This window comes from Cyanistes caeruleus, chromosome 11 (assembly GCF_971803275.1).
Source record: "Cyanistes caeruleus chromosome 11, bCyaCae1.hap1.1, whole genome shotgun sequence".
NCBI classification, from domain to species: Eukaryota; Metazoa; Chordata; class Aves; order Passeriformes; family Paridae; genus Cyanistes; species Cyanistes caeruleus.
Genome location: NC_141711.1, coordinates 18544694 through 18571178, shown reverse-complemented (window position 1 = coordinate 18571178; position 26485 = coordinate 18544694). Strand labels below are relative to the sequence as shown.

The following is a 26485-nucleotide window of genomic DNA, read 5'->3' as shown; positions in this document are numbered from 1 at the left end:
ACGCTCCATCCACTGGGCTGCTTTTCCAGATTTCCATCTAAATCTCTCCTGTCCTATGCATGAGGGTCACCACAGCTCCAGTGGGTACCAAAAGCATTTCCAATTGACAAATGGGATTTAGGCAGGATTATTAATGTGGAAACTGGGGAGGTCAGGGCTCATTTGCTTAAGGAACAGATTTAACCTGATCTTACATTCCCTTACAGAAACCTATTTCACATCACTAAAAGCCTTCGGGTCTAAATAATTTTTCCAGGGTGTACAATTTGTGGGGAAAATATTCCCAGTTAGAGGTGAGGAAATGGGAAGATAAATCTCTGTCCCTGAATTCTGCCCTTGATTTTGGGATCTGTGCTGGCAGAGCAGGTTTTTTCCTGGGAATCCTGGGGAAAAGTGCTGCTCTGAGAATTGGTTTAGGGTGGCATTCTGAAAAACAGGAACTCCACAAACTGCCTTTAATAAATATTCACAAACATGGTGTGAAATTACTCCAGGACTGGCAGAACCATTATCTGTGGTGGGGTGTGGGGGTTTAGGGTTTTCAGTGCAGGCCCAGAGCCTTCCTGGCCCCAGGAAACCCCTCAAAGCCCAAGATTTGCCACACTGGCTCAGAGTAAGATGTTTGTCATAAAAGCCCTCAGTAGTGTCCCCTCCTTGTGGCTACAGAGGAAAGGAAAATATCTAGAAATCCATAAAATTAGCAGTGTAGTGTTGGAGATGGTGTCTCCTTTGCTCAACATTTTCTGCACTAATGGATGAGATGAATCCACTCAAATTGGCATTGAGTTCCACAAAACATTTATATTTGTGCTGGAGGCTGTGATCAGCAAGGTGCACTGAATACTGACAGAAATATCCATTTTCATACCTTTTCTTAAACAGTTGTGATTTTGTAAAATATTCTTTAATAATTATGCATTGCTATCTTCTGAGCTGGGCAGTTCACGTCCCTGTAGCTCTGTGAAGGGCTTCAGCCTTCCTGATGAATCCTGGGGTGCTCTAGACTCTTGCAGGTAAAAATGAAATTTAGAGAAGTGGTGCTGTGCTGAAGAACAACATCCAGGCTATTCTGGACATGTTAAACACATCCCTTATTCTCCTATTTTAAAAAATATTGCTACTTTTCTCTTGAAGAAATAATGCTTTCATAACAATAATGCAAAAGAATGCAAAAATGTGATGAGACTGAATTAATTGGTTAATGATATTTACTTAGAAATTATCATTAATTAGGATGTAGTTAAAGGGAACAGAATTTTTTCCCCATCTGAAACTGAGCTATAGACATGGAACCTTTCTATAGCTTTCATTTACCAAAGTAACTGGATTAAAACACCTTTATTTAATTAATAGGAATCAATCTTTGCTTTTAATTCCTGAAATCTTTCTTGGTTGGTTTGTTGGTTTTTTTCCAATAAGATGTGTATGATGCCAAGCCAGAATGGAGCCCTTGCATTAATCTCACAGCCCTTGCTCCACCCTGAATTCTGTCTCCATGATACATTTCCTGTGCAGAAGTTTATCTCATGCAGAAAAAGTCATGAGCAAAGTCAGGCTTCATTTTTATGATTTTGAAATACATAAAATACTAATTTTAAACTCCTGTATTTAGGAATTCCACTTGTTGACAAGCATGAATTAAGTAGTGCTAAATCACAATAACTTTTAAGATCTCATTGAAAGGAAGGTTTGGATCAGAAGTGAAATCATTTTCTGTACTAAATGTTTGTATTCTCCATGCATATTTACACGTGTTGAATAGTTATGATCAGCATGCTAAAGGTCAAAAAAGCTACAGAGAACTCATTTTTATTCCAGCCAGGAGAAAATGTAAGGAACTGACCTAAAAGGTATTTTTTTGTGTTTGATACAAGATTTGCCTTGCCTGTGGAGTAACCCCAACTCCACAACCATCAAGTGATGATAGAACACATCTGATTTCCTCTTTCTGCTGCAGGCATTTCTTAGCCTGCAATTTTTCAGGGTGGGAACACCTGCATTGTGTTTTATCTCTGATCCAGGAGTCCTCTTTGCCCTTGCCTTGCTTCTGTGGTGCCCAGAGCAGAGGCCAGGCAAGGGGAAGGAATAAAGTGGGCATTTATTGAAGGCCTTCCCCAGGCACACCTCGGGCAGCCAAAGCCTCCCAGAGGCTGCAGCCAGCACGGACAATGGGCACCAGTTTCTCACACAATTACCAGTTTGCTCCAGTTCCAGATCGGGCTTCATCCTCCAATTCCAGCTGCAGGCAATGAAGTCATTCAGCCCCAGTTTGCTCCCCACAACTCACTTTTGGTCAGACTTTTTGGGGCCTGGGGCACTGAGGTGTCCCTGAGATCCAGGCCTGGAGAGGGATTGTGTCTGAATAAAACCTGAGGGCAGTAACAAACACTGTCTGTGCAGTTTAGAGTTAGGCACTAGAGCAGTACAGGACTTTGAAAATATAAAAGCTGAAATCCTGAGTCGTCATCTGCAGGTGCCAGAAGCCATCCGGAAGTGCCAGCGAGCCGGGATCACCGTGCGCATGGTCACCGGGGACAACATCAACACTGCGCGTGCCATCGCCATCAAATGTGGCATCATCCATCCAGGAGAGGACTTCCTCTGCCTCGAGGGGAAGGAGTTCAACAGGAGGATCCGAAATGAGAAGGGAGAGGTAAATCAAACCCGGTGAAAACACTGAAATATTCTCCCGCACTGGTGGGTGCCTCACAGCAGTAAAGACTGCTTGGAAAAATTCCTGCGTTTTCCTCTCACTGCATTTTTGCAATTCAAAGCTGCAGTGAAATTCCAGTCTTTACTCTTCCAGGATCAGTTTAGTGCTGGCCTAATTTTGCAGTTTTTAGAACCACTGCACTACTCCACAAGAAATCAAAACTAAGCCCATTAAAGCAGGTTTATGGCAAGGAGGAGAAGGAACTCAACAGCAATTTTGCTCCCAAAAATGCCATCTGTACTGAGAACCAGCTCCTCTCATTTCTTTAATTTATTCTACTTTCTCTAATGTACTCACAGCAATGATTTGCATTAAAAAAAATATATCCTTTGGAACATTTTTAATTCCTCATCAAAGATGGAGCTCCAAGACAGTTCTAAAAAGGAAAAATATATTCTGGCTGTTGAGTTCATTATAAATGAGTGGACACTGTCATTTGATCCCTGCATTGATGGGTGGAATCCTGGGAATGTTAATACACACAACAGGTTTGGCTTTGTTCCTGTTGCTACACTGGAAAATCTTGCCATTGTTGGTGCTAAATGAACAATTTGGGCTCTCGTAAGGAGTAAAACAACAAACTTGTGAACAGGTTTGATCAGCTTTGAGAAACTCCACTATCCTTAATCTACAGTGATGATCCTGGGAGGAATTATCCATAAATATAATAAGAAAGTCTGGTTAGGTATTGTGGAAATATTTACCTGTGCTAGCCAGCAGCTGAGCCCTGTTAGCACTGGCCTTGTCTTCACTTGCAGCATCGATGGCTGCTGGAATTTTCCTGTGCTTTTGGAGAAAAGCTGCATGTTTGAACAACCAGGGGAATTTTCTGACATGATAACATAAGTTCTGCTCATCACAGTCCTGTGGTTTTACTGTTTGGGTTCTTTTTTTTGTGTTCCCCACCCCCTGCAGATCGAGCAGGAGCGGATTGACAAAATCTGGCCAAAGCTCCGGGTGCTTGCTCGCTCTTCCCCCACGGACAAACACACTTTGGTGAAAGGTGGGTGCAAACTGCTTTTGTGGGGGTGGAAATCAATGATAAAGATGTTGGAGCACATCATCTGCTTCGATTTCACTGTTACAAATCCACCTGAGTTGTCATCTTTAACTGCACATCCCTACACCCCACAAAAGCCAGAAACAAAGAAGTTTTCTGGCTCTCATGTTTGTGTTCTACCTCAGCCTCGACATGGAAAATAATAGGAAACTCCTTGGCAGGAGTAAGAGAAATACCAGTAAGATGGCTGGCAAGTGGACTTAGGCAATCTCATATTTGCCTTGTGACTTTTAATTGGAATGAGGCTCGAGCTGGGAAGGGAACATGTGCATTTGGCGGGCAGAAAGAAAATATTGCTGGGAAACAAGATATAAACAAGAGGGGACATAGATTTTTTTGTCTTTGCCTGCACTGTTTTATGAGAGAAACAAGAACAATCTCATTCAGAGTGAATCCAATAACTCCAGTGCATCTTTTCTCCCACAATTATCTTAAAGAGTAAGAGAAAAAAAACCTTTTCCTGCCACAGCAGCAGTTATTGGGATGGTGGAACTGGGAGCTGCTCAGTGGAGATGGGGATTCTCAGCCAATTCCATTTTTCCTATAGGTTTATCTAATTGTGTGATTTGCATTGGCTTCCTTTAGATTCCTGTATTTTTAGGATCTGTCCTGTAGGAGCTGAACCGTACAAACTCCATTCTCTCACCATGTTGTCTGCAGATGGAATGCTCCCATTAAAGAGGGAATGGTTTGCAGGGATTTTTTTTGCTTTTGATGACTTGATATCATATTCAGTTGACTTTGAGGCTCACACTTAATGGCTGATGAAATCAGGCAGTTTTTGAGCAGGAAAAACCTCAGTTTTGGCCATGCTCAGGTGGAAGCCCCATCAGCAGATTGCTGTTTCCTGGCTTCCTGATGAGGAAGGAGCTGGAATGTTTTGTTAAGGCCCTGGAAAGTCTGGAGGGACCCTTTTAGCAATTCTTGGAGCTGCTAAAGTTCAGCTGGTCACTCACCTGTTTTCAGCTGGTTGTCTACTCAACAATAATCCATGTTTAGGTTTCATTTAGGTTTCATTTCTATGATTCCATACATGACTGTTTGCAAGGGCTTTTGAGCATCGTGCAATTTCTAAAAATGCCAAAATGACTTTAGAGCAGAAGTTCCATTGTGAATTTGAGGATTGGATCCTTTGGGCTTGAAACAGAATGTATCATCTCCATCCCACCCTTTTATATGTATCTCTTATAATGTACATAATTTATTAGTATGGCAGTACCTATGTGTAATTAATAAATAATATACATTTCTGGGGGAGGTGTGTTCCAAAACAGTTTTCCAGCAGGGTTTTGTTCAGGATTGGAAAGGTTTGGTGAGCATTTTTATCTCCATGGGTCAGTGTTAGAGCTGCACAAGGTCAGCTGAAGTTTCCTCACCAGTGCATCTCAAATCCAGCGTTCCAGCTCTCAGAGAACAGCCCTTGTTCAGCCCAACAGCTGATTTGTTTCAGAAACACAATTTGTGTTTCATTAAGTGGATTAAGCAAGTCCCTTAGGAGTGCTCCTCTGAATCATTCAGGATTTTCCCTCAAGAGGAGAAGGAAACTTTTGCCAGGGAAATTGAAACCAATTGAGAAAAAGGAACAACAAATTGTTGATGGTTTGTAGCATACGCACTTCGACAGCCCAAAAGATATTTGCTCCTACTGAATGCCACATGCAAGTACCACAATTAATGTTTTAAAGATGTGACAAGGTTGAGAGAGCAATTAAATGTCTTAACAAAGTTCAAGAAGGAGTCTGTGGAAATGATGATGGAATTTTTTGGCTGGTAATACTCCAAGGGCCATTAAAAGTTACAAGAAACTATTTAAATGTTCACTAGTTTTGGGCCTCTTGTTAAAATGTTATGTTTTTCCCAGACACTTGAGGGATTGAGAGGATTTTCTCCCCTTTGATGTATTCTATCTGCTCTAGGCTAAAAACACACATCAGAAAATAAACTTTTTTAATATTTAATTTTTAATGACATACAGCTGCTGCAGGGAATCTTTTTTTTTTTTTTTTTCCTCCTTAACATAGCACAATCCCACCCAGCAAAAGGATCATTTTTATTTTTCACTTTTGTTTTCAGTGCTGCTCAGGGACCAGAGAAAGGCATGGTTCAGCTTTTCAGCCTGGGCTGGCACTTGCATTCAAATATTTATGGCTTTGAAGTAGAGGTAGATTGGAAAAACACCCATCAGAGTGGTTTATCATCACAAACTGCTTCAGTGAAAGCAAAATCTCAGTCACACTGAAATACAGCTTTGGATGGGTTTTATGACACCTGTTGGTATTATTTCATATTTTTGACTCTATTTCAAAATATAACAAGTAAAAACACATATTTATACTGGTGTGAGGTTACAGTGCTACTGCTGAAATAATTCAAAATTATCAGTTCATCTTTTAAAAACCCTGTGGGAAACAACTGTTTAACCCTGATGGGAAATATCATCAGGAGGTACAGAAAAGATCAAAAAAATGTTTATTTCCCTATTAAAGAAGCAGTGCCTTCCAATATATTTAAATTAGACTGGATTTTTTTTCTTTTTGGTGATATTAAAAACAGCTGTTCTCATGTAGGGATAATTTGTTATCAAACAGAAAGGGAACTTTAGGAAGAGAAGATTTTTAACAATTACTAAAATATTTCAACTATTATTGCATGACATGGTAGTAAATTCATAACCTCATTAATGTGAAAAGTCATGAGATGGAAATAATAAAAATATACAGAAAATTAATTAATAATTAATTAATTAATTGATATTCTGAACTTTGGGGAGGAATTTTCACTTAATTCCCAATGCTGTCTGTAATGTCATACAGAACATTTTTATATTAACCTTTAAACTTCTATCCAGGCAGGTACCCAAGCATTAACTGCAATAAATTCAAGCTTTCTCCTTCAGACAGACTTTGCAAATTCTTGTCACATTAACAGGGAGTTTCCAGAAGTTTGGAAGCATTAAAAACTAACCTAAAGACAGTGTGTTTATGAAAATACATGGCTGTAGCTATGTTTAGTTTGTCAAAGAAACACAAACCTGGGTGAGCCCGTGGGGGGATCAGCTTTCCTGCCTCTCTAACCCTGAACTGGGCTTCAGCTCTGAAACCCTCAGCTGGAGATGACTATTTTAAACAGGAAAGAAAATGGAAAGAAATCTCTAAACCAGGATTTTTTTTTCCTCCCAGGATTTTCTTATGGGTGCAGCTCTAAGGATGCCAAGCGAGGATGGTTTAAAAAGGGAGAACCTGGGGCTGGCTGTGATGGGTTTGAGCCGAGCCACGGGTGCAGAAGAGACATTGTTGGTTAATATTCCTTAAGTTATTATCCTGAGTGGATTTGATTTAATGCTTACTTAGTGTTCAGTGGGAGGAAGGTGGGAGATGTAGGATATATTTCAGTTTTGTATCTTGTATTTTGTGCTTTTTATGGCAGGCTTATGCATTTAGAGCCCTTCTTGACAGCTCTGCATGGCTGTTTCAAATCTGATCTTTGCCCTCATCTGACACAAGCTGCTTGCTCTGAGAAACTTGTGTCTTATGTAAGCTGCAGGACAAATTCCTGCCCAAATTTCCTAATCAAATTCCTGCCACATCAGCGGGATCCCTGTGTGGAGCACTCTGTCATGTTCTGCTCTAGGTGTGCTCCTGGGGCTGTTGAATGAAATTCTTTCTGACAGAAGAAAGTCATGGCCAAGCAGCTCAACATGAGGGGAGAGGCCAATGAGAGAGCAAAGGCTGTTTTGGCAGGAAGCTTTGCTGAGAGTAGAAGAATTCCCCATGAAAACCTGTTTTTTATTGGAATTCTGTGTGTAAGCATCCAACTGGAGTAAAGCTGTATAGTTGGAAGACATTTCCTGGTTGTTAGACATGATTAATTAATACTGGAACTTCTTTTCAGCCACTTGGACTGAGTGCAAAGGCCAGGGAATGTTCTCTTCACTGGCAGCCTGTCAGCTCATGCCCTCAGTCACATTTTTCCCTGATCACACCAGGCTGATCCCCACAGCTCAGGACTGCAGAGGGAGAGCCCTTCCTGGGCATCCTTCTCTTTGCTCTCCTCACACTGTGAATTTTATCTGTGCACATTTCTCAGTACTGAAGAAAATTCTTGAGGTGAAACCTTCTCACAGCCATTAATTAGAATATTAGAAACCAACCCGAATGTGTTTGGAAGGAGGCAGGTGCTGGAAAGAAGGCAGACATTCAGCAGTGTGAGGAAGCAGGGAGGAGGGACAGACTAAAAAGAGCAGGCAGAAGTCAGGGAGTGTCTGTAGAGCTGTGAGAAATCCTCTGAATCCCAAATAATCGCTGCTGCTCCATTTTAGAAATTTGTCTGATGTACAGAGGGGAGTTTTGCAAAGTGCTTCTCTCTTGCATGGGTAGCACCAAAATCCGTGCCCAGAACCCCACGTATTTCCTGTGGCACTCCCAGTGGGTACTGCAGGGCTCAGGTGCTGATCATACCTGAGACCTTTTTACATCTGGGTTTCCATGGCTGCGCTCAGGTCTGTGCTCTGGGCAGTGCTGGGCTCATCCTGGCTGCACAGTTGGGATTTTTGGGATAAGAGTGTCTCCTAAACCTTGTGAATGACTGCTGAACCAGCAGCCACTTGGCAGCAGCCAGGAATTGGCTGATGGAGGGCAGTTGGTGGCACAGTCATCAGCACAGTCACTATTTATATCCATTTTTCTCTATTTGGAGCTCACTTGGTTGAGCTTCTTCAACTTGATTTGGGTTGTGGAACCCAGTTGTGAGCAGATACCATTGACCTCTTTGGAGCAGTTAATGCCTTAATGAGCCAGAGATTTTAATGACCTTTTTTTTTTTCAGAAGCTTAAACTATTAATTTAACATCAAAGGATGTGTTAATAACAAGACCAAGTAAATGCTTTTAACAGTAGTGACAGATGATGTTCCTGTTTATTTAGTAATACCAAAGGCAAATCACCCCAACAAACTGAAAACTCTAATTGTAAGATCTTATCAGAGTAATTGTCATTTTTCTGAGATCATACTACCAGTGGAAAGTGAATAGGGCTTTTTTTTTTTCTCATTTTCATAAGTCTGAAAAATACAGGGCACTCACTGCCTGCACAGGGCACTGCAATCTTCTGGTGCCTGATAAGCCTGAACCTTGCCAAGAGGCAGCTATTGCTCTGTAATCTGCAATTTCCTATTTCTCCTTGGTTATCTGATATGGAAGGGATATTTTTTTTTTTTTTTCAGAGCAAAGTGAAAGCTTTTCACTCTGGGTAGGTTTGGATAATTGTTTTTGGAGGTAACGAGTTTCTGCAAAATGTATTAGCAAAAGGAATTCTGTCATTTTTCTCCCCTAAGTTATCAATATGGAAAGGTGTCCTTGTAACCTACACAACAATTGTGTGTTCTGGACACTTACTCAAATGGACTCTGACATGGAAATAGAAACATGAATGGTGAATGATCTTCATCCTGTAAAAACCTGGGCTGCTTCTGTAGCCTCTGAAAAATTTTTCGTTATTTCCTGACTTTCCCTATTTGTGTGAGTGGAAAACGATTCCCTGCAGCCTTGTTGTGTGAAAAACTTGATTCACCAAGTGAAAAGTGTTTTTTGTTTCTCTCAAATGACCTCAAGATGAAAGCAGAAATTATTTTGTTATGTCTATTTATTAAAATGCTTGGTTCCAGAATTTAAAGGATTACTTTATATCTCCTTAATCATTGTTTGGCAGAACTGAACACGTCTGCTAAAATTCTCCTGTTAAATGAAATTCATCAATGACTTTTGTTACCTTTAGGTTAAGAAGACCTCTTAGCAAAGCTGATATTACAGCTGGGTCCCAGTTTAGGAGAGCCCTAAACATGAACTTAAGTTTTTGGCAAACCCTTTCCACCGATCTTTGATCAGTGCTGGGCTGTGACACAAAACTTTAAATAGCAAGAATCTGCCAAAAGGACATAATGAGCTGCTCTCATTCCCTTTGAAGCCTGTGCAGGTTTTGTTGATGTGTTGATGATGCAGGATCAGAACTTTCCATGTAAATTCTAATGGTGATGTTTAGTCGTGAATGGTGACAATGCCACAGCTTTCATCATTATTTTCCTTAAAGATCTGCCTTTTTAATCTCCATAAAACCGTGGTGTTATCCAATCTGTGTTATACAGACCCTGCTTTTTTACAGGGATGTTTTATCTTGCTAATTATTGCCTGTGAAAGTCTGTAAACACACAGCCATATTTCTGGTTTTTTGCAGGTATTATTGACAGCACACAGGTGGAACAGAGGCAGGTGGTAGCTGTGACTGGGGATGGAACCAACGATGGACCAGCACTTAAAAAAGCTGATGTTGGCTTTGCAATGGTATAATCTTGATGTTTGTGCCGTTATGAATTTGCTGTAAGGGCTTTTCCATTCAATAAATGTGAAGTTGCTTAGTTATTACTTGTCAGAGAAGGAAGATATTGGTGGGAAGGAGTTATGGTGACTCAGAATCCTTTAATTCACTTGGATTCACTGGCACTGCTTGTTTTGATACTTCCTGAGGATTTTGTCTAATTAATTATTGGCTTCATGCAGATTCCTGTGCCCATATAAAAAAAAAGGAACTTATTCTTCACAACACAGGAGTTCTCTTCTGCTGTGGTAAAATCCACCACTAAATGGAAAGGTGTCTTCCATGCATACTCTGACTATATATAAAGACACATAATTCTCATTTTTGTCACCAGTTCTGTTTGTGGCTAATCAAAAAGCATCAATGACAAAAGTAACTCAGATGATCAGCAGTCTTTAAGCTGATAAAACACTCAGGGCCATCACCACACGAATTCCTCCACTCTCTGTCAACTCCCTTTTCTGCGGCCTAATTCACTTTAAAACCAGGCCAAATGCACAAAGTTCAGGCAATCTAAAAAACTGTGGGCTCTGGCTATGAAGATTTGTGCTGTCCAGCAGGGAATCTCATTCCCAACCCCTTTCCCCAGGGCATCGCTGGCACCGACGTGGCCAAGGAGGCCTCGGACATCATCCTGACGGACGACAACTTCAGCAGCATCGTCAAGGCCGTCATGTGGGGCCGCAACGTCTACGACAGCATCTCCAAGTTCCTGCAGTTCCAGCTGACCGTCAACATCGTGGCCGTCATCGTGGCCTTCACCGGCGCCTGCATCACCCAGGTGAGCAGCTCCTGCCACCATCCTGCCGCGATTCATGCCGCCATTCCTCCCGCCATTCCTGCCGCCATTCCTGCCGCCATTCCTGCCGCCATTCCTCCCGCCATTCCTGCCGCCATTCCTGCCGCCATTCCTGCCGCCATTCCTGCCGCCCTTCCTCCCACCATTCCTCCCACCATTCCTCCCGCCATTCCTGCCGCCATTCCTGCCGCCATTCCTGCCGCCATTCCTGCCGCCATTCCTCCCGCCATTCCTTCCGCCATTCCTGCCGCCATTCCTGCCGCCATTCCTGCCGCCATTCCTGCCGCCATTCCTGCCGCCATTCCTCCCGCCATTCCTCCCGCCATTCCTCCCGCCATTCCTTCCGCCATTCCTTCCGCCATTCCTGCCGCCATTCCTGCCGCCATTCCTCCCGCCATTCCTGCCGCCATTCCTGCCGCCATTCCTGCCGCCATTCCTGCCGCCATTCCTCCCGCCATTCCTCCCGCCATTCCTGCCGCCATTCCTGCCGCCATTCCTGCCGCCATTCCTGCCGCCATTCCTGCCTCCATCCTGCCACTCCCGCTGGATGCAGCCTCGCAATTTGATTCCTGCTTGCAGGATGCCTTTTCCTTGCTCTTAAAATTAACAGCTGGACACGGTTAAGAGGTAAAGGGTTTTTACCTTGGTGTTTTATAAGGATTTTTGTGGTGTAGCACTTCACCAAGGTGCAGCACGCTGAAATCCGTGCACGTGGCAGGTCGAATATACAGTTTTTTAGGCCTTGCAAATCGACATACCTAACAAAGATGCCCCAATGAGACTCTTGAATGAATAGTGGGAAATGTTCTTATCATGAGGTATTTTTGCCTGGATGGGCTTAATCTTAGTTTACAGGATGTATTTTAGAGAGGACCTTGGATTTTCAAGATAGTGTGGGCCTTTCTGGCCTCTGACTGCGAGGCCTTTAGGATGTCTGGTTTTCTGGTTTAATAGAATATCATGATTCTGTTATCAGACTTAAGGAATTACAAGTATGCATGTTAAGGGCATTGAAAATGCATAAAATGTGTATAAAAGAAAGGGTAAAAAATTGTCATGGTATCAAAGTCTTTGGAAATTCTCCTGAGCATTCCAAGGATCAGGCTGCTGATGGTTAAAGGACTGCTGATGTCAGCCTGGATTAATCCATCTTTTTTCCCAAAGGAACTCACTTTTAGGAGCTTTTTTGTCTCCTTTGGTGTTGTCATCCCTGAGCCTGTGATAGTCAAACAGAAAACACCATGGATTGGGAAAGGAGCAGGTTATGTGAATTTGCCTTTTCCTCTCAGAATACTTCACTAATAAATACATATTTTTTAATGCATTATGGAATGAGGTTATTTTCAAGGCAGCAGTGCTGACACACAGAAGTAACCCCAATCTTTTTTGACTGATGAAATTATTTTGTTGCTTTCAGGCAGTTATTTTTAATTCCAGATGCATATGACAAACCAATTAAATGACACATAGAGCTGAACTTAGACCTCTCTGTCTTCCACTCCATTAATCCCTCACTGCAGTCCTGGTGCACAGGCACATGTCCAGGTCCATTTGAAAGAAGCATATCTCAAAGCAAACATGTTTTTTTTCCCCTCAAATTATAATTTTTTTGGGCAATACTTTATTTTTTCTCTAGAGAATAAACAGGATATTTGCAGTACAGTGTAAGGTTTTTTGTTTTAATGAGAAAATAACAAAATGTGTTTTTTAGTGCTGCCAGTCCCTAAAATAATGTATATTTTAGATGCTACAGACAGGTGCTGTCACAAAATGCCTCCCTGGATTGGGATGTGCTGTGGGAAAGCTGATGCTTCCCTCATGGTGCATCACCCAGATGCCCATACCTGTTTCAGCAGGTACATTTCAGCCCAGGCACACCTGAGCAAAGCAATGAATAAGTCATCACCTCTGCTCCAGGCTAAACTTACATTGGAATCATGGAACTGATCCTTGCAACCAGAAACCCAGGCACCTTAACAAACCCACGAGGTCAAACTTCTCTGGCGCCCTGGCTGACACTCAGAGGCCTGGCAGGTCCCTTGTTGCCACCACTGAGCCAGTGCTGAGGGACAAAATTCGTGGTGTTGCAGCAAAGTTGGATGAATTTCCCTTTGGAAATATTTTCCAGCATATTGAGAAAACGTCCAGCTGTGAAATGATTGTTGCTGGTAACACTGGAATAAGGTCTAAAACTCTGGGAGGTTTTTACAAGTGGTACAAAACCAGGGAGAATGATGTGCTGACAGCAGGGTGGTGACAGCAACATCACTGATGTTATTAACAATCAGTGTCTGACTACAACCATTTGTTTAAGGTGAAATTTCTTCAGCATTTCTTCAGTTGTTTTGTGGAAGCACGAAGGGAAACTCATTCTATTTGTCAACCAAACATTTTTTTTATCCCTGAAGATGTTAAACATTGCAGGATCAGTCTAAATTGAGTCTGAATGGATGTGAAGTGCATTATCAGTACAAGCATATTCCCCTTTTTAATTCTGGAGCTTTTTTAATCCTTTGAATAAAGGCAATAAATGATTCCTTTGGCTTCTAGAAGGATTTGGTTCAGGCCCAGTGCATTTCTCTTGCCCCCAAGGTCTGTGAGACCATCCCTGGGCTGTTGTCCCTGCTCACAGACTTTAGTGGGCACCTCCTGGAGCTCCTGGGTTGCTTTGCAAGCAGATTCCTGTGCAATTCCTTCATTTGGCAGTAAAGGTGCAAACCCAAAGGAAAGGAGTGGGAGAAACTGAAGTGGAAATGGAAGCAGAAAGGCAGCAGCTCTGTCCTTTGCCACAGTTTATACTCAGTGTGAATAATCTCGAGCTGCTCCTGGTCCTGTCTCATTCAAGAAGGATTTTGCCTCACAAATGCACATTATTGTGTTAGGCTTTGACTCCAGCCAGCCAAAGGACATTCTGTTTGGCTTGAAAGCTTTGCTAAAAATTGCACTTGGGAACATTTTGTACCCTCTGGTTGCTATGAAAATAACTCCAGCACAAAATACAGGACTCTACCAAAAAAAAATCTTGCCTACAACAGCCTAGATGCACACATGTACATCCAAACCTGCAGAACTGTGCACAGGTCTGACTGCAAGATTTTAACTAAAATGTTTTAGTCCTTAACAAACAAACAGAGCTTAAATCTATAGTTTCCAAAAAGCAGCACAGCTTCCTGTGACCTTCAACATGAACATGAAGAAAGTCCACACTGGACTGAGTTTTCCTTTGATTTCGGTGGTCACTGGCTTTCTCTGACACACAGAATATTATTTGACTCCATCATTAATATTCAGGTTAATGAACATTACAAAGGCTGTTCTTTTGGTGGCATTTCATACCTAGAATGAGGAAAATTCTCTGTAGGTAATAACATTTGTTCTGTTCTTCCTCATGCCACCTCTCAAATAATCTGTTCTGCAGTTTGGAGCCAGCACACTGGGATGCTTCAGGATGAAGCTGCCTTTACACTCACCTACTCTTTTTGGTTTGTGCTTAAAGGAAGTACAAATATAATAAAATCTTTGCTTGGACTAATCTTTTTTTTAACACTTGGCTTGTGCTTTGCAACTTAATGGGCTTAATTTTATTCAGTCCTGATCCTGCAATTGCTCTGGTGTACATGTAAATATGAGGCTGTGGTCATCTCCCTGCAGGACTCCAAGTGAAACCACAGCAATTCTGAATTAATGAATTAATTAATGACTGTGAGTGTGGTGGGAGCGAAGCCAGCCCTCCAAGGGGCACCCTGAGAGTTCATTGCCCACGCAGGGGATGATTTGTTTGCTCCAGAGCACCTTGGGAGGCCCATAGAGAGGCTTAAGAAAAACATCAGGCAGAACCTGGGACCATTAGTGGCCATTTTAATAATCTGCTGCTTTTTCCCTCAAATAGATTAATGAAGTGAGGGTCCTTTCCCATTCCACTTCAGGGAACTGCTGTTTAGTTTAATTCTGTTAACTTTAAGCAAATATAATTTTATTTTTCATCTACCCAATGCCTGCTTCAAGAAGATGCTGCAATATATTAGATATTAGAGGTTAGATATTAGATATTAGGGAATATCTACGATTTCTGTTTTGTCCTGGCTTGCTGTTTCAGTAGATAGTGATGTGTACAGAGTGTCTGTGACCCTCTTTACTGCTCCAGTGCCAGATAGAGCCCATGCAGGACAAACAGTGGGCTGTCAAAGAGCTTATTATGCACAGGACCAATGCAAATGGTTGTTTCTCTTGTCTCCCCTGGCTCCCAGCACGAAGTCATGTTAAGGTGACAGCAACCATATTCTAAGCAGCATAAGAATTACAGATCCAGTGTCACCTGCTGACAGGCTTAGCAGGGCTGCTGCCACAGCCACCCCTCCAAGGGATCTCACTTACACGGGGCCCTGTTTCAGTTTACAGCAGCTCAATCTATAAGCCACAAGATCTGAATTTTCAGCTAATAATGAACTTCTGTGTTGTGAGTCTGTGGTTATGTAAGGAGCTCTGAGATCTGGGTCATCCAGGAAAGCAGAGCTTGGAGAAGTCCCTGGTGGGAAGCTGACTCAGGAGCCCTCAGTCTGGGCTGCAGGGGTGTTTTTAGCTCTGTGTCTGTGTGTGCACAGGCCCCGGAGGAGTTCACACCTCTGGTTACTCCCAGAGAGGTTTGTGTGGCTCAGTGCAGCTGAGCTGGGCTCATTCACCTTATTTTTAATTAATCTAATTCAGTTCCCTCTTGCTGCCTTCCCTGTGGTGCCCACTGCACACCTTTGGTGTGATCAGGGTGTGGTGGCCATGAGCAGTTTGTGCAGAGCTGTCCTTCCTCTTCTGCAGCCACTGCCTCAGCTTAAACCCATCGCTTGTTTTTCCAGCGGCTTTATGAGCTACAAACTTTTATATTCTGACTTCATTCTCTGAATAACAGTTTTGCAGAGCCCCTGATTGATTCAGTGAGGGTGGTTCTTTGGAGCTCTGCCCACGATTCCTGTGAGTTTTGTGCCTGCAGTGAGTCACTGCTCCCATCTCTGGGTGTCCCACGGAGCTCTGGACGGGCTCAGCCCGCTCCCCGTCCCCAACCAACCCCCAGCACCCAGAGGATATCAGCTCATTACGTCTGGAGCTGTTCAAAGTGATCTGGGTATGAACAAAATGAAGATTTTAAAATGCAGCTCAGTCAAATGGAAACAGTTTTTTACTGGAGCCATGAAGCAAGCGGGTTTCTCCCCGTGCCAGATTCGCTCCGCGGCTCCAACTGTTGAGGAAACCGTAGCTCTTCGAGAAGGTTGCACTGAAGAAAGGGAAGACAAAGGCTGTGTTTTAACATTTTACATTCAAATTATTATTCCTGCACTTTGAGAGAGACTTAATGTTTTAGCAGACATTAGGAGCTGAAAACAGTGACTCCATAGGACATTATGTTTGGAAAATTAAATGTTAATTAAAAGGCACCGTAGCAATGAACTGATGCATGAATCACTGATTGTTTTTACAGATCTGGTTCAAAAAAATGAGGATGATCTATACTTACATGTATAAGGCAGTAATTTACGTGGTTATAATGTTTTACTGCAGAACTGTACTTGGCAAATTCTAAAATAATAGCACTGGCAAACTTGAAAAAGCTGTAATATAAAGTCAAAGTCTGTACTGTTTAGCTTTGTTTTGGCAAGGCAAGGGAATGGAATGGAGGATGCCACTTCCATACAATTAGCAGACAGTGTGATCTAGCAGCACAGTGACTTTTTTTGCATTAATGTATAGAAAGGTAACTCCCAGAAATGCTCATTTTTATGAATCCCTGCATGTGTTCTGTGGCAAATGGGAGTAAAGGGGTAAGGGTGAAAATACCTTTTTGTTCCTTGGCAGCTTGTCATCTAAATCAAAAGTAACAAGCTCTACAATTTGTGAGCCTCTGTGTGTCACAAAAGATTTGTAGTTTGTTTCCAGCCTTTGGCGATTTGTACTTTTAAGTGTTTCCAAGATGAAGAGTAACATCACTTGATTTAAGGGACATTTTCCTTTTACCTCTAGGCCAAGGCTAACCTATTCCAAGGTCAAGGGAAAGGAATTTGATGAATAAGTGGTGATTTTGGGTGGTTCACATCCCCAAAGTTTTCAGAGAGGGAATTAAGAATTATTGGCTGGACAATTAGTGGCTAAAACACAGAGAAAATAAGGTTGATTTGCATCCCACTTGCATAAGTGCCTGAAATCTGCAGTGGAAGCCTAAGCTCCTTAGCTGATATGTATTTTCCTCGGTTTCCACCAACTAATCAGAAATCAGATAGAGTTGCAGTGGAAATTTCATTCCACTGCCTGCCCAGACTAATGTGTATTTAATGTTTTGGCTTCAGCCTCGAATGAGCTCTCACACTCGACTGAGCAGCGTAGCACAGCCAATAATAGATAATTATTAGGGGCACCACAGCCACCCAAGGTGATTGGCAGTGTGAAATGGTGAGAACGTGTTGTTGCCAAAACTGATGACTGCCAATTACAGTTGTGTGATTTAGAGACTGAAATAACCTGCCTTTTCCATTCTGCTGGGAATATGGCAGCCTCTGACAGGCTCCTGAACCTCTGACTCTGTCTATTAAATGTAACAGGGAAATTTGGTTTTATTGACAGAGAATTCAGCTCGTGAAGAGGAAATTGAGTTATTGTAGCTGATCAAAGCAAAGAATGTTCCTCAAACTTATTAATGAGACAGGCAAAAACATGACAAGGAAAATTTCTTCAGCAGAAAAGATGTTTTCCTTTTTACCTGTGTCCTATTGAGGGTCTGTGAGCTCCAGCCACAAACTGCTTTTTACTGCAAGTGCTCTCTTTGTTGGAGCCATTAGTGTTAATAAAAATAAATGAAGTCTCCATTTGGGATGAAGTTTGTCCTGATCACTTTTAGTTTTTTTAGCCACCTCTAAAGACAAAGACATTTCCTGTTTCTGCAGCTGCATTTCAAATGAATGAGCTGAGCTGTCCAGATAAGCCCAGTTAATGCAACTCATTACCAAGAGGTCAAGAATCTATTAATGCTAGTTGTCCTCCTTGCCATGATGAACCCAACCTGTGAGACTTAGAAACAGGGTGTTACTTTTCTCTACCCTTTGAATAAGCCAAAAAGTTGTTTGGGTTTTTTTTTTAATTAATGAAATGCAACAAAATCTGTGTAAATGTGTTAAAAATGTGTCTTTAAGGGGAAATAATTTTTTACCTCAAGGGAGAGTTGGAATCTAAACCAGATGCTCAAAAGTCCAAAGCACTTACCCTTGTTTTCTGTCAGTCCTTGGGATACTGAATGCGTGTTGGCCCTTATTCTTTTACGGTATTTCATGAAAAATGAACATTTAACCCTTTGAAGAAAGGTCAGAGCTCTCAGGGAGTTCTGTTGGCTTTGCTTTGCTTTGTATCCTGTCCTCTAAGGTTTTTTTTGCTTGGCTGCTGTAGCACCATGGTAATGAAATACATAAAAATAGTGCTCCCCCTTCCAGCTTTCACACAGCAGAGTAACTCAATTTCATGATGAAATTTGTCATGTTGATGCCTTATTACTTTGGTGTTTCTTTTTTCCCTCATAAAAATGGTCAGTTTGGAGCAGGAAGAAGACCTTGCTAATGCTGCCTGTTTTATACAGAGTCTAAAGGCACAAGAATTTGGGTTTTGTTTGTTTTCCCTCCCCTGGCTTCTTGAAGCATCTCTCTCCTGTTACAGCTGCTCCAGCTGTAAAACAAAACATCAAAACTTTGTAAGAGTTGCCCAGTCCTCCTGAGATCTTTGTAACTTTGCTTTATTTAGTTAATTTTGGGGGATTTTGAGCATGACCTAAAGTCCTCTGTATTATGACCACAGACTTTGTGGGATTGTGTGAGGAAAGAGCTCCTTCTAGTGACTGGAGAGCTGCTTCAGAAACCACAGCCTGCCTCAAACGCCAATATTTGGGGTTTTTAATTCCATTTCCGTAGCTCCAAATATGCTTTCCGCTCACTAGTGAAATAATAGGTTGTCTTGCTTTTTCACATTTGATGTAGTTTAATAGATATCAGATAATTTTTTTATCAAAATATCAGGCTTTTGTTTTTATTATGTCACTGCTGTTAAACATCTTATATAAGTGTCATGTGTCAAGATGCTGCTGTAATTGTTCCATAAACCCTAATAATTTCAAGCTATCTCTGGAAAAAAAAAAAAAAAAAATGTTAGGTAGGTTTTAGTAAGAAGAAAATGTTACTTTTTAATCTGTCTCGATATAATTTTTCTTCCAGGAGAGAAACTTGGATTCTCTAGTTATATCTAAATTCAGCTGAAAATTCAAGCACGATGCGTGAAGTAGAGCAGAGCTTTGCAATAGGTGCTCTAAAGAGTGATTGTCATGCTTGGTATGAGTTTTGTGGTTGCAAATGGTGCTGATTAAATGCCTGCAGGCAGATAACTTCTCTCTGCTCAGATCCTCGTGCTCCTGGTCCTGCAGAAGGAACGGAAGAAGGGTCCCAGTACCTCCTTGTGGGGCTTTCTGAGTCCCATGGGAAAAATGAACCCCCAGCGAGCCTTTTCCTGGGAAATACAAAACTTCCTGATTTTTTCCCCTCAGGACTCTCCCCTGAAGGCCGTGCAGATGCTGTGGGTGAACCTGATCATGGACACGTTCGCCTCGCTGGCGCTGGCCACGGAGCCGCCGACCGAGGCGCTGCTGCTGCGCAAACCCTACGGCCGCAACAAGCCGCTCATCTCCCGCACCATGATGAAGAACATCCTGGGCCACGCCGTCTACCAGCTCACCCTCATCTTCACCCTGCTCTTTGTCGGTGAGAAGCCCTCCCAGGCTCGGTGCCCAGCTCACAGGCAGCTGGGCTGTGGGGCCAAAGCATCAGAACGCTTTAAGTGTAGCGAGTTAACACAAGTTAACTCTGCCTTCGTCATCCTGGGGGATGGGATGGTATGGGGTGGGATGGGGTGGCATGGCATGGCATGGCATGGCATGGCATGGCATGGCATGGCATGGCATGGCATGGCATGGCATGGCATGGCATGGCATGGCATGGCATGGCATGGCATGGCATGGCAAGCACAGTAGGCCTCGTGTTGTAGTCACTTCCCATATTTTGTTACCTTGGGGATGGCCCCATTGAAATTTTTTCCCCCCTCGTAAAATACAGGTTTGGGCTTTGGTAAAAGTTTGTAACAAAACACAGCATAGAAGGTGATGTTGTAATAGGAGGAACCACACTGCTGCTTCTATACTGAAATTTCATTGTGAGATTTGTCGTGGGGAGTAGGGACAAAAAAACAAATTAAAAAAAAAAACCCACAAAACAAACCTCAGTAAAAATCAAGATCCATTTTACCGAGAGCAAAGCGTTGTCCACAGTCCAGAAATAATGTTGATCTTAAGTGGTATGGAAAGTAAGTAATCAGCATTAAGTGATACAAATAACACTCTGCTTTGACATTTAATTTCTGGAATGGATATTAAAAGGGGGCAAAAAGTCTAATTTATTGGATTACTGAATTCTTCTTCAGGCCTTGCTGGCAACGGTTGCTTTTTATAGGTTGTATTTTGGAGAGGGAAGGGAAGGAGGAGAAATGTTTCTTGCTGCAGGGAATAGTAGGAGCTAATAATAGATTCTGTTGCTCCACAATAATAACTGAACTCTCTCAAAGGACAGATGACTTTTTCAGTTGGGTGTTGTCTTCTTGTCGCTTTGTAGTTGCTGTTAAATCATGTGCTGTCTTTCAGGTTTTTTTTCCTTATGTACAGACTTCCAGTTAAGCTGAAAATGTAAATTTGTGATTTTTTAGGAGGCTTTTGAGCTCCATTGTGAAAGCCTTGTTCACTTTATGGCCATGTGGCAGTTTATTTGGGATGCTAAGAGGAGGTGATGATCTGTTCACAGTGGAATTAAACCAAAAGAATTGCCAGGTTTCTGAAGAGAGGTGGTCCCCAACACTGCTAGATTTACAGGGAATTCTGAGAATGTCTGCATTAGGAAATTACAATTTCAGGCTCTCTAAAACAGGTGAAGAAACTCTTGGTAATTCATGTGATACGAATCTTGGAACAAGAACTTCTGTGAACTTTATGGGGAGTTAGAAAGGCTTCTTGATGAGTTTTATGGTTTAAAATACTTTATACTGAGCCAGATGAACAGCAAACCAAGGTTTTTCCCCCATTCTAATTGCTCCTGTGTGTCTTTGGAAAACTCCTGCCTACTTTGAAGGACACATCCCATCCAATTTTCTGATAAGCCTTGGAATTAGTATTTTCCTTTCTAAACTCCACAAGGCTCAGCTTTGCAGTAACATGATGTGCAAAACTCACCGCTCCTGTAATTAAATTTCAAATTAGTGAGAATTATTTCTAGCTTGATCAAATAATGCTTCCTTTCTTTAGTAGGGGGTTTCTTCAGAGACCACTACATCAAGTTTTTTCTCCTTTTTTTAAATTTTCAATTTTTTTTTTTTTAATTTATTGTGTTTGAACATACAGTAAATGTCTTTGAGGCATCAGAAATCCAGAATTTACTGTCTGGTCCTGTCAGGCTGTGGTACAAAAAAGAAAAAAAAAAAACAACAACTTTTTGAAAACACATCACAGCTTTAGTTACCCATCATGGGTTATATCTTGCTTTTTTATTGGTCACATCTATGAGTGAAAGCCAAATTATCAAACTAAACAGAAGTGCCTGCTGCTGATCAACCCCTAATCTATTTAAAACGAGTGGTGTCTGTGTTTTTTGTCATTGATATCTTTCAATACTTGGCAGAAGTTACTGGATTAGTAGATGGGTAAAATCTGATGAAGAGGGCTTCTAACCACTGCAGAAAATCCAAACACACTGGCAACAACCTTAAGATTTTGTTGCACCTGAAAGCATTGAATGCTTTGGGTAATTCCTGCTTGGGGAGATAAAAGCAGGGCTGACAACGTTATGTAGGTGTGGAGTTGCTAGATAGGAGCCAGCATTTGAAAAGCTTCTTGCTCAGTGGAGATGTTTTTTGCTCATTGGTGAAAGAAAAGTTGTACCTAGGAAGGTGTGAAAGCAGAGCAGGGAAGGCAACAGGCTAGCGGAAACAAGGGGAACATAAATTGGTGTGATCCATTCTGGAGGAAACTTTTATTTTTGTCTCCCACCTAGGTGAGAAAATGTTTAAGATTGACAGTGGGAGGAACGCCCCGCTTCACTCTCCTCCTTCTGAGCACTACACCATCATCTTCAACACCTTTGTCATGATGCAGCTCTTCAACGAGATCAACGCCCGCAAAATCCACGGCGAGAGGAACGTCTTCGACGGCATCTTCAGAAATCCCATTTTTTGCACTATTGTCCTGGGTACATTCGCTATCCAGGTAATGCTCTGGGCAGGAATCTGATGCCTTCAGAGGCTCCCTAGAACAGAGGCTGGACAGAGTTAGAGGAATAAAGCAGAGGTTTATTAAAAGGCCTTTAAAGGATGCACCTTGGGCAGTCCAAGAGCCCGGATGTAGATCCACCCAAGATGGACCATGGGTCACAAATTTTCACACTTTTATAAGTTTTGGTGCATTTCATATTGGGGTTAATTGTGCAGTTCCAGCTGCAGGTGATGCAGTCCCATCCTCCCTGATTGCTCTCCTCAATTCGCTGCTGTTTGTACTTTTTGGGCCTGAAGCTGCAGCGGTGTCCTTGGTTCTGGGGCTGGAAAAGGATTGTTGTGTGTGCCTGAGCTGTGAGGAGAATTTGCTGACACTTTCTATGAAGTTCAGAGTTATATACTAATGCAGTACAGAATCTGCAAAATATGAAAGCTAAAACTTAAGGCATCAAATACTTTACTGTTTTACATCAGAAATCCACCCTAAGTTGTTTGGGGCTTTCCTTCTCTGTGTTTTCTTTCTTTTTAAATTTTAAATCTAAGTGCAGCAGAAGGCCCATTTAATAGTAAACCACTTGGTTTCATGTATTATCTCAATCAATACAAGTGTTAATAATGGAAAATGTTATGTAGCCATACTAATAAAACAGAAATTTTGATCCTTAAAACTGAGATAATTCTTAAATTAATCTTAGCATGTACAATAATACTGGACATCATTGATATTGTAACTGGTTTTTAAAGAAGAAATTGTTTAATAGCATACCAACAAAGCATTTTACAATTATTTATTACTCCTTGAAAAGACAAATTTACCTTCAAACAGCTGATGTTGAACTGTTCTTCTGTTCAATGCCACTTCCCAATGCTGCTCAGTATTCCCAGCAATAACGGCCCTGGATTGTGATCCCCCTTGTTCCTCTCCTGAGTTTGCTGTCCCATCACAAGTGAACATAATCACAGAAATTCACATTTTTCCCAAATTTTTCTTCTGTTGAGAATTCCTTCTTCTGCTCCTGGCATCCATCCTGTAATTGATACTATTTGATATTATCATTTAGATATCTATTTATTGTTATTATTGCTCAGCTCTGCAGTGGCAGCTCATTATTGGTACCTTTCTCCTGGGAGGGGGAAGGAGGAGGAAAGAGCAGTTTCAGCTTGGACTGCAGTGATTTGAAAAGGGAAACTCCTCAATAAATTGAATATTGGAGGAACTGAATACTGAAGTGATAGGAGCTTCACAGGGATGGTCTTTAACAGCTAATTCAAAATAATGAGTTTAAAACTTGGACAATTTAAATCTCTGGATGCAATTTCAGGTCCCTGATTTTGCAACAGCAATATTAACAAGAAATATCAATAATATCTGATTTTCAGTTAGTAGAATCTTCTCAGACTCTGTGTGTTTTTATCCTGCTGAAGGTGTGGGGTTCTCCCACCCCTTTTCTCCAACAGATCTGAATTTTCTGTACCCTCTGTCTCCCTCTGATGCACGTTTGTAAATGCACAATAAAATGCTACTCAGAAGGAAAAGTCTTTCTTGCAATGGATATGCCAAAATAATAATAATAATAATGGTCACTTTTAATTGAGGATGCAGAAGTCTGTGAGGTTTGATGGGGTTTTTATTTGGGACCAAAACTTTGCAGCTTTTTTTTTGTTTGTTTTTTTTCTGTCTGGTTGTGGGGTTTTGCTGTTGTTTGATTTTGTTTTGTTTTTTGTTTTGTTTTGCTGCCTTTTCCCCCAGAAAAACTGACCTCCTTTCCTCAATGCTTCTCTTTGTAGATAGTAATTGTCCAGTTTGGAGGAAAACCATTCAGCTGCTCTCCCCTGCAGCTGGACCAGTGGATGTGGTGTGTATTTATTGGATTAGGAGAGCTGGTGTGGGGTCAGGTAAGCATTCAGGAAGCTGCACATTCAAAGGTGTGATGTTGTTGATATTCCTGTTTTTCCTTGCTCTCTCTCAGTGCCCACTGAACCCCAAGGCTCTCTCTGAGAGCTTCAAGGAGAGATTTCTTACTAAGGATCATTTATCCCTCTGTTCCTTTGGGGTTTTTTGTTAATTTTCATTATCTTTCCTTTCTAGCAGGGTAATTGCTATCTTCAGGTAGGCTTTTCAGTCAGGGTCATCTTCAGGTAGGCTTTTTTGTGGAAAATGTTGAGTCACAACTTCAGTCTTTCAGTCACAAAAAAATGCAGCAAAGGCAAATGCACTGTGAACTTCCCTGGAAGATAATTCCTCCTGTAGGATGTGGAAAAAGTTTTGGAGCTGAAATGAATGGTCAACCAACTCATTCCCTTGCTGAAATTGTCATTCTGGCTACTGTCATAGGAAAAATTCCAGTGCCTTTGAAATGTTCCCACAGTGATTCTCCATCCACCTAATTCTGTGTGTGAAGGGTGAAAGAGGGAGTTCAAAAACAAACAAACAAACAAAAGGATATTTTTGCCTTTAAGAGTTGTTGAAAAACTCAATTAAATTAATGTGAATGTGTCCTTTTTCAATTTCTGCTAGATCCTCTGTCATCATTGGCTAATATATAATTATATATTGATGACAAAACAAACATCAATGAGATGATATTAAATAAATTTGGATTAACTCCCTGGAAGTGATATACAGACACAATTAGTATTGTTAATATTAGACATTATTCTTTTATGTGCAAATGCAGGTTGCAAAGTTAATAATAATAATAATAATAATAATAATAATAATTTTCACCTCTGAATGCATTAACAGGGTATTTAAAACAGGGTATTTAAATTGTTGCCAGCTGGTGCAGTAAAGAAAAATGTGAAGTTACTTTTTTTTCTCTCAGATGTAAAGAGGTTTGTAGGTGCACATTTTGCCTCTATGAAGAGTCAAGAAATTGCTCACTGCAATTGAATTCTGCTGTGGTTCTGCTGGAACTGTAGTGAATAAATGCTGGCTTTAAAATCTGATTATTTGTTCTCTTCTGGGAAAAAAATAACTTTTTTTTGACAGTTTGGCCTCATTTTTCTTTAGAAATAGGCTCAGAATCAGAAAAGCTTTTAATGTATATCTGGCTGAAAACCGCCCCTATTAGATGATTCTGTTGTAATTATTACTTGAGGCTGGGATTTGACTTAAGGCCTTGCAGGAGGAAGACCTAAAATCAGTTTGATAATCTCAGAAAGGATTTTTTTGGGTTTTTTTTTCCAACTGTTTGGAAAATATATCAACTTTTGGAGAAAGGGAAAGTCAAGTAGGGAGAGGGTGAAGAATCCAAACTGCTTCATTCAGCTGTGAAAATTTCCCACAGCCTTTGATCAATTTTTTGACTTCTACATTTTGTTTTCTGTGGTTATAACCATCAAGAACTAATACAAATATCAGTTTGGTTTTTTTTTTTCACTTTGCTTGCCCCAGGTTTATTGTGAGACCTTGGACATTAAATTAAAACTGGTATTAGAACACCTCCATACTTTTATCACTGAGAAGATAGCACATACAGAGGGGAAAAAAAATCTGTCTTGTGGTCATTATTTAGAGAGCAGAAAAGAAAAAAGGATGTTAAAACCAATCAGTTATGTCCATCTTTACATGATTTACAGTCTGTGGCAAGGCCTTTCTTCATGCAGCTCTTCAGTGAGAGAGAATTCTTTTCCTTTAGCACTGATACTTCTCTTCCATCTCAGCCTTTTCTCTGCTGCTGTGACTCATTCTAATTCAGCACAAAAAATATCTGGTATTTTTTTTATTTTTATTTTATTTTTTTTAATCCATGTCCTGAACCCGCTGTTCTTGTGAGCCATGAAAAGCAATCAAGATTTCCAAGTTTTGCTGTCAAAGCAGGCACTTCTGAAAGGAATTTAAGGAATAGTTTCCAGGAAGTCAATTTGAGATGCTTTGAGGGACAGTTTTTTGACAGCTCCCATCTCTTCTGAAAGCCAAGACTTTCTAAAGTATTTCATATCCCATTCCCAGAATTATTGATCACTTATTAAAACTGTGATCATTTTTCTGGGAATAATATTTAGTTCTTCAATCTATTGAGCATGTGTCCTGAACTTGGTGGGTGTTGGAAGATACAGAACAGCAATGAATAATGAAAAAAAAACTAGAGAAGAATTAGAGCAGGGTCTCATCAGCTTGGCTGAGGTGGTTCAAGAGAGGAACATTCTTCAGGGACACACACAGTCCTGACCCAAAAGAGTTATTTTTATGAATATTGGCTTAAAAATCCTTTTATCAC

The 26485-nt window shown here is 41.2% G+C and overlaps 1 protein-coding gene across 20 annotated transcripts in view; it reads left to right on the top strand.

The window, feature by feature from the left end:
• ATP2B2 (ATPase plasma membrane Ca2+ transporting 2) overlaps nt 1-26485 on the top strand; it is a 393957-nt gene that overhangs the window by 348695 nt on the left and 18777 nt on the right. For all 20 annotated transcript variants that reach the window (XM_086846968.1, XM_086846971.1, XM_086846959.1 and 17 more), the window contains 7 exons: nt 2474-2653; nt 3629-3716; nt 10001-10107; nt 10731-10922; nt 19501-19714; nt 22046-22257; nt 24051-24158. In XM_086846968.1, coding sequence (XP_086703094.1) covers nt 2474-2653; nt 3629-3716; nt 10001-10107; nt 10731-10922; nt 19501-19714; nt 22046-22257; nt 24051-24158 — 1101 coding nt within the window. The remainder of the gene's footprint in view (nt 1-2473; nt 2654-3628; nt 3717-10000; nt 10108-10730; nt 10923-19500; nt 19715-22045; nt 22258-24050; nt 24159-26485) is intronic.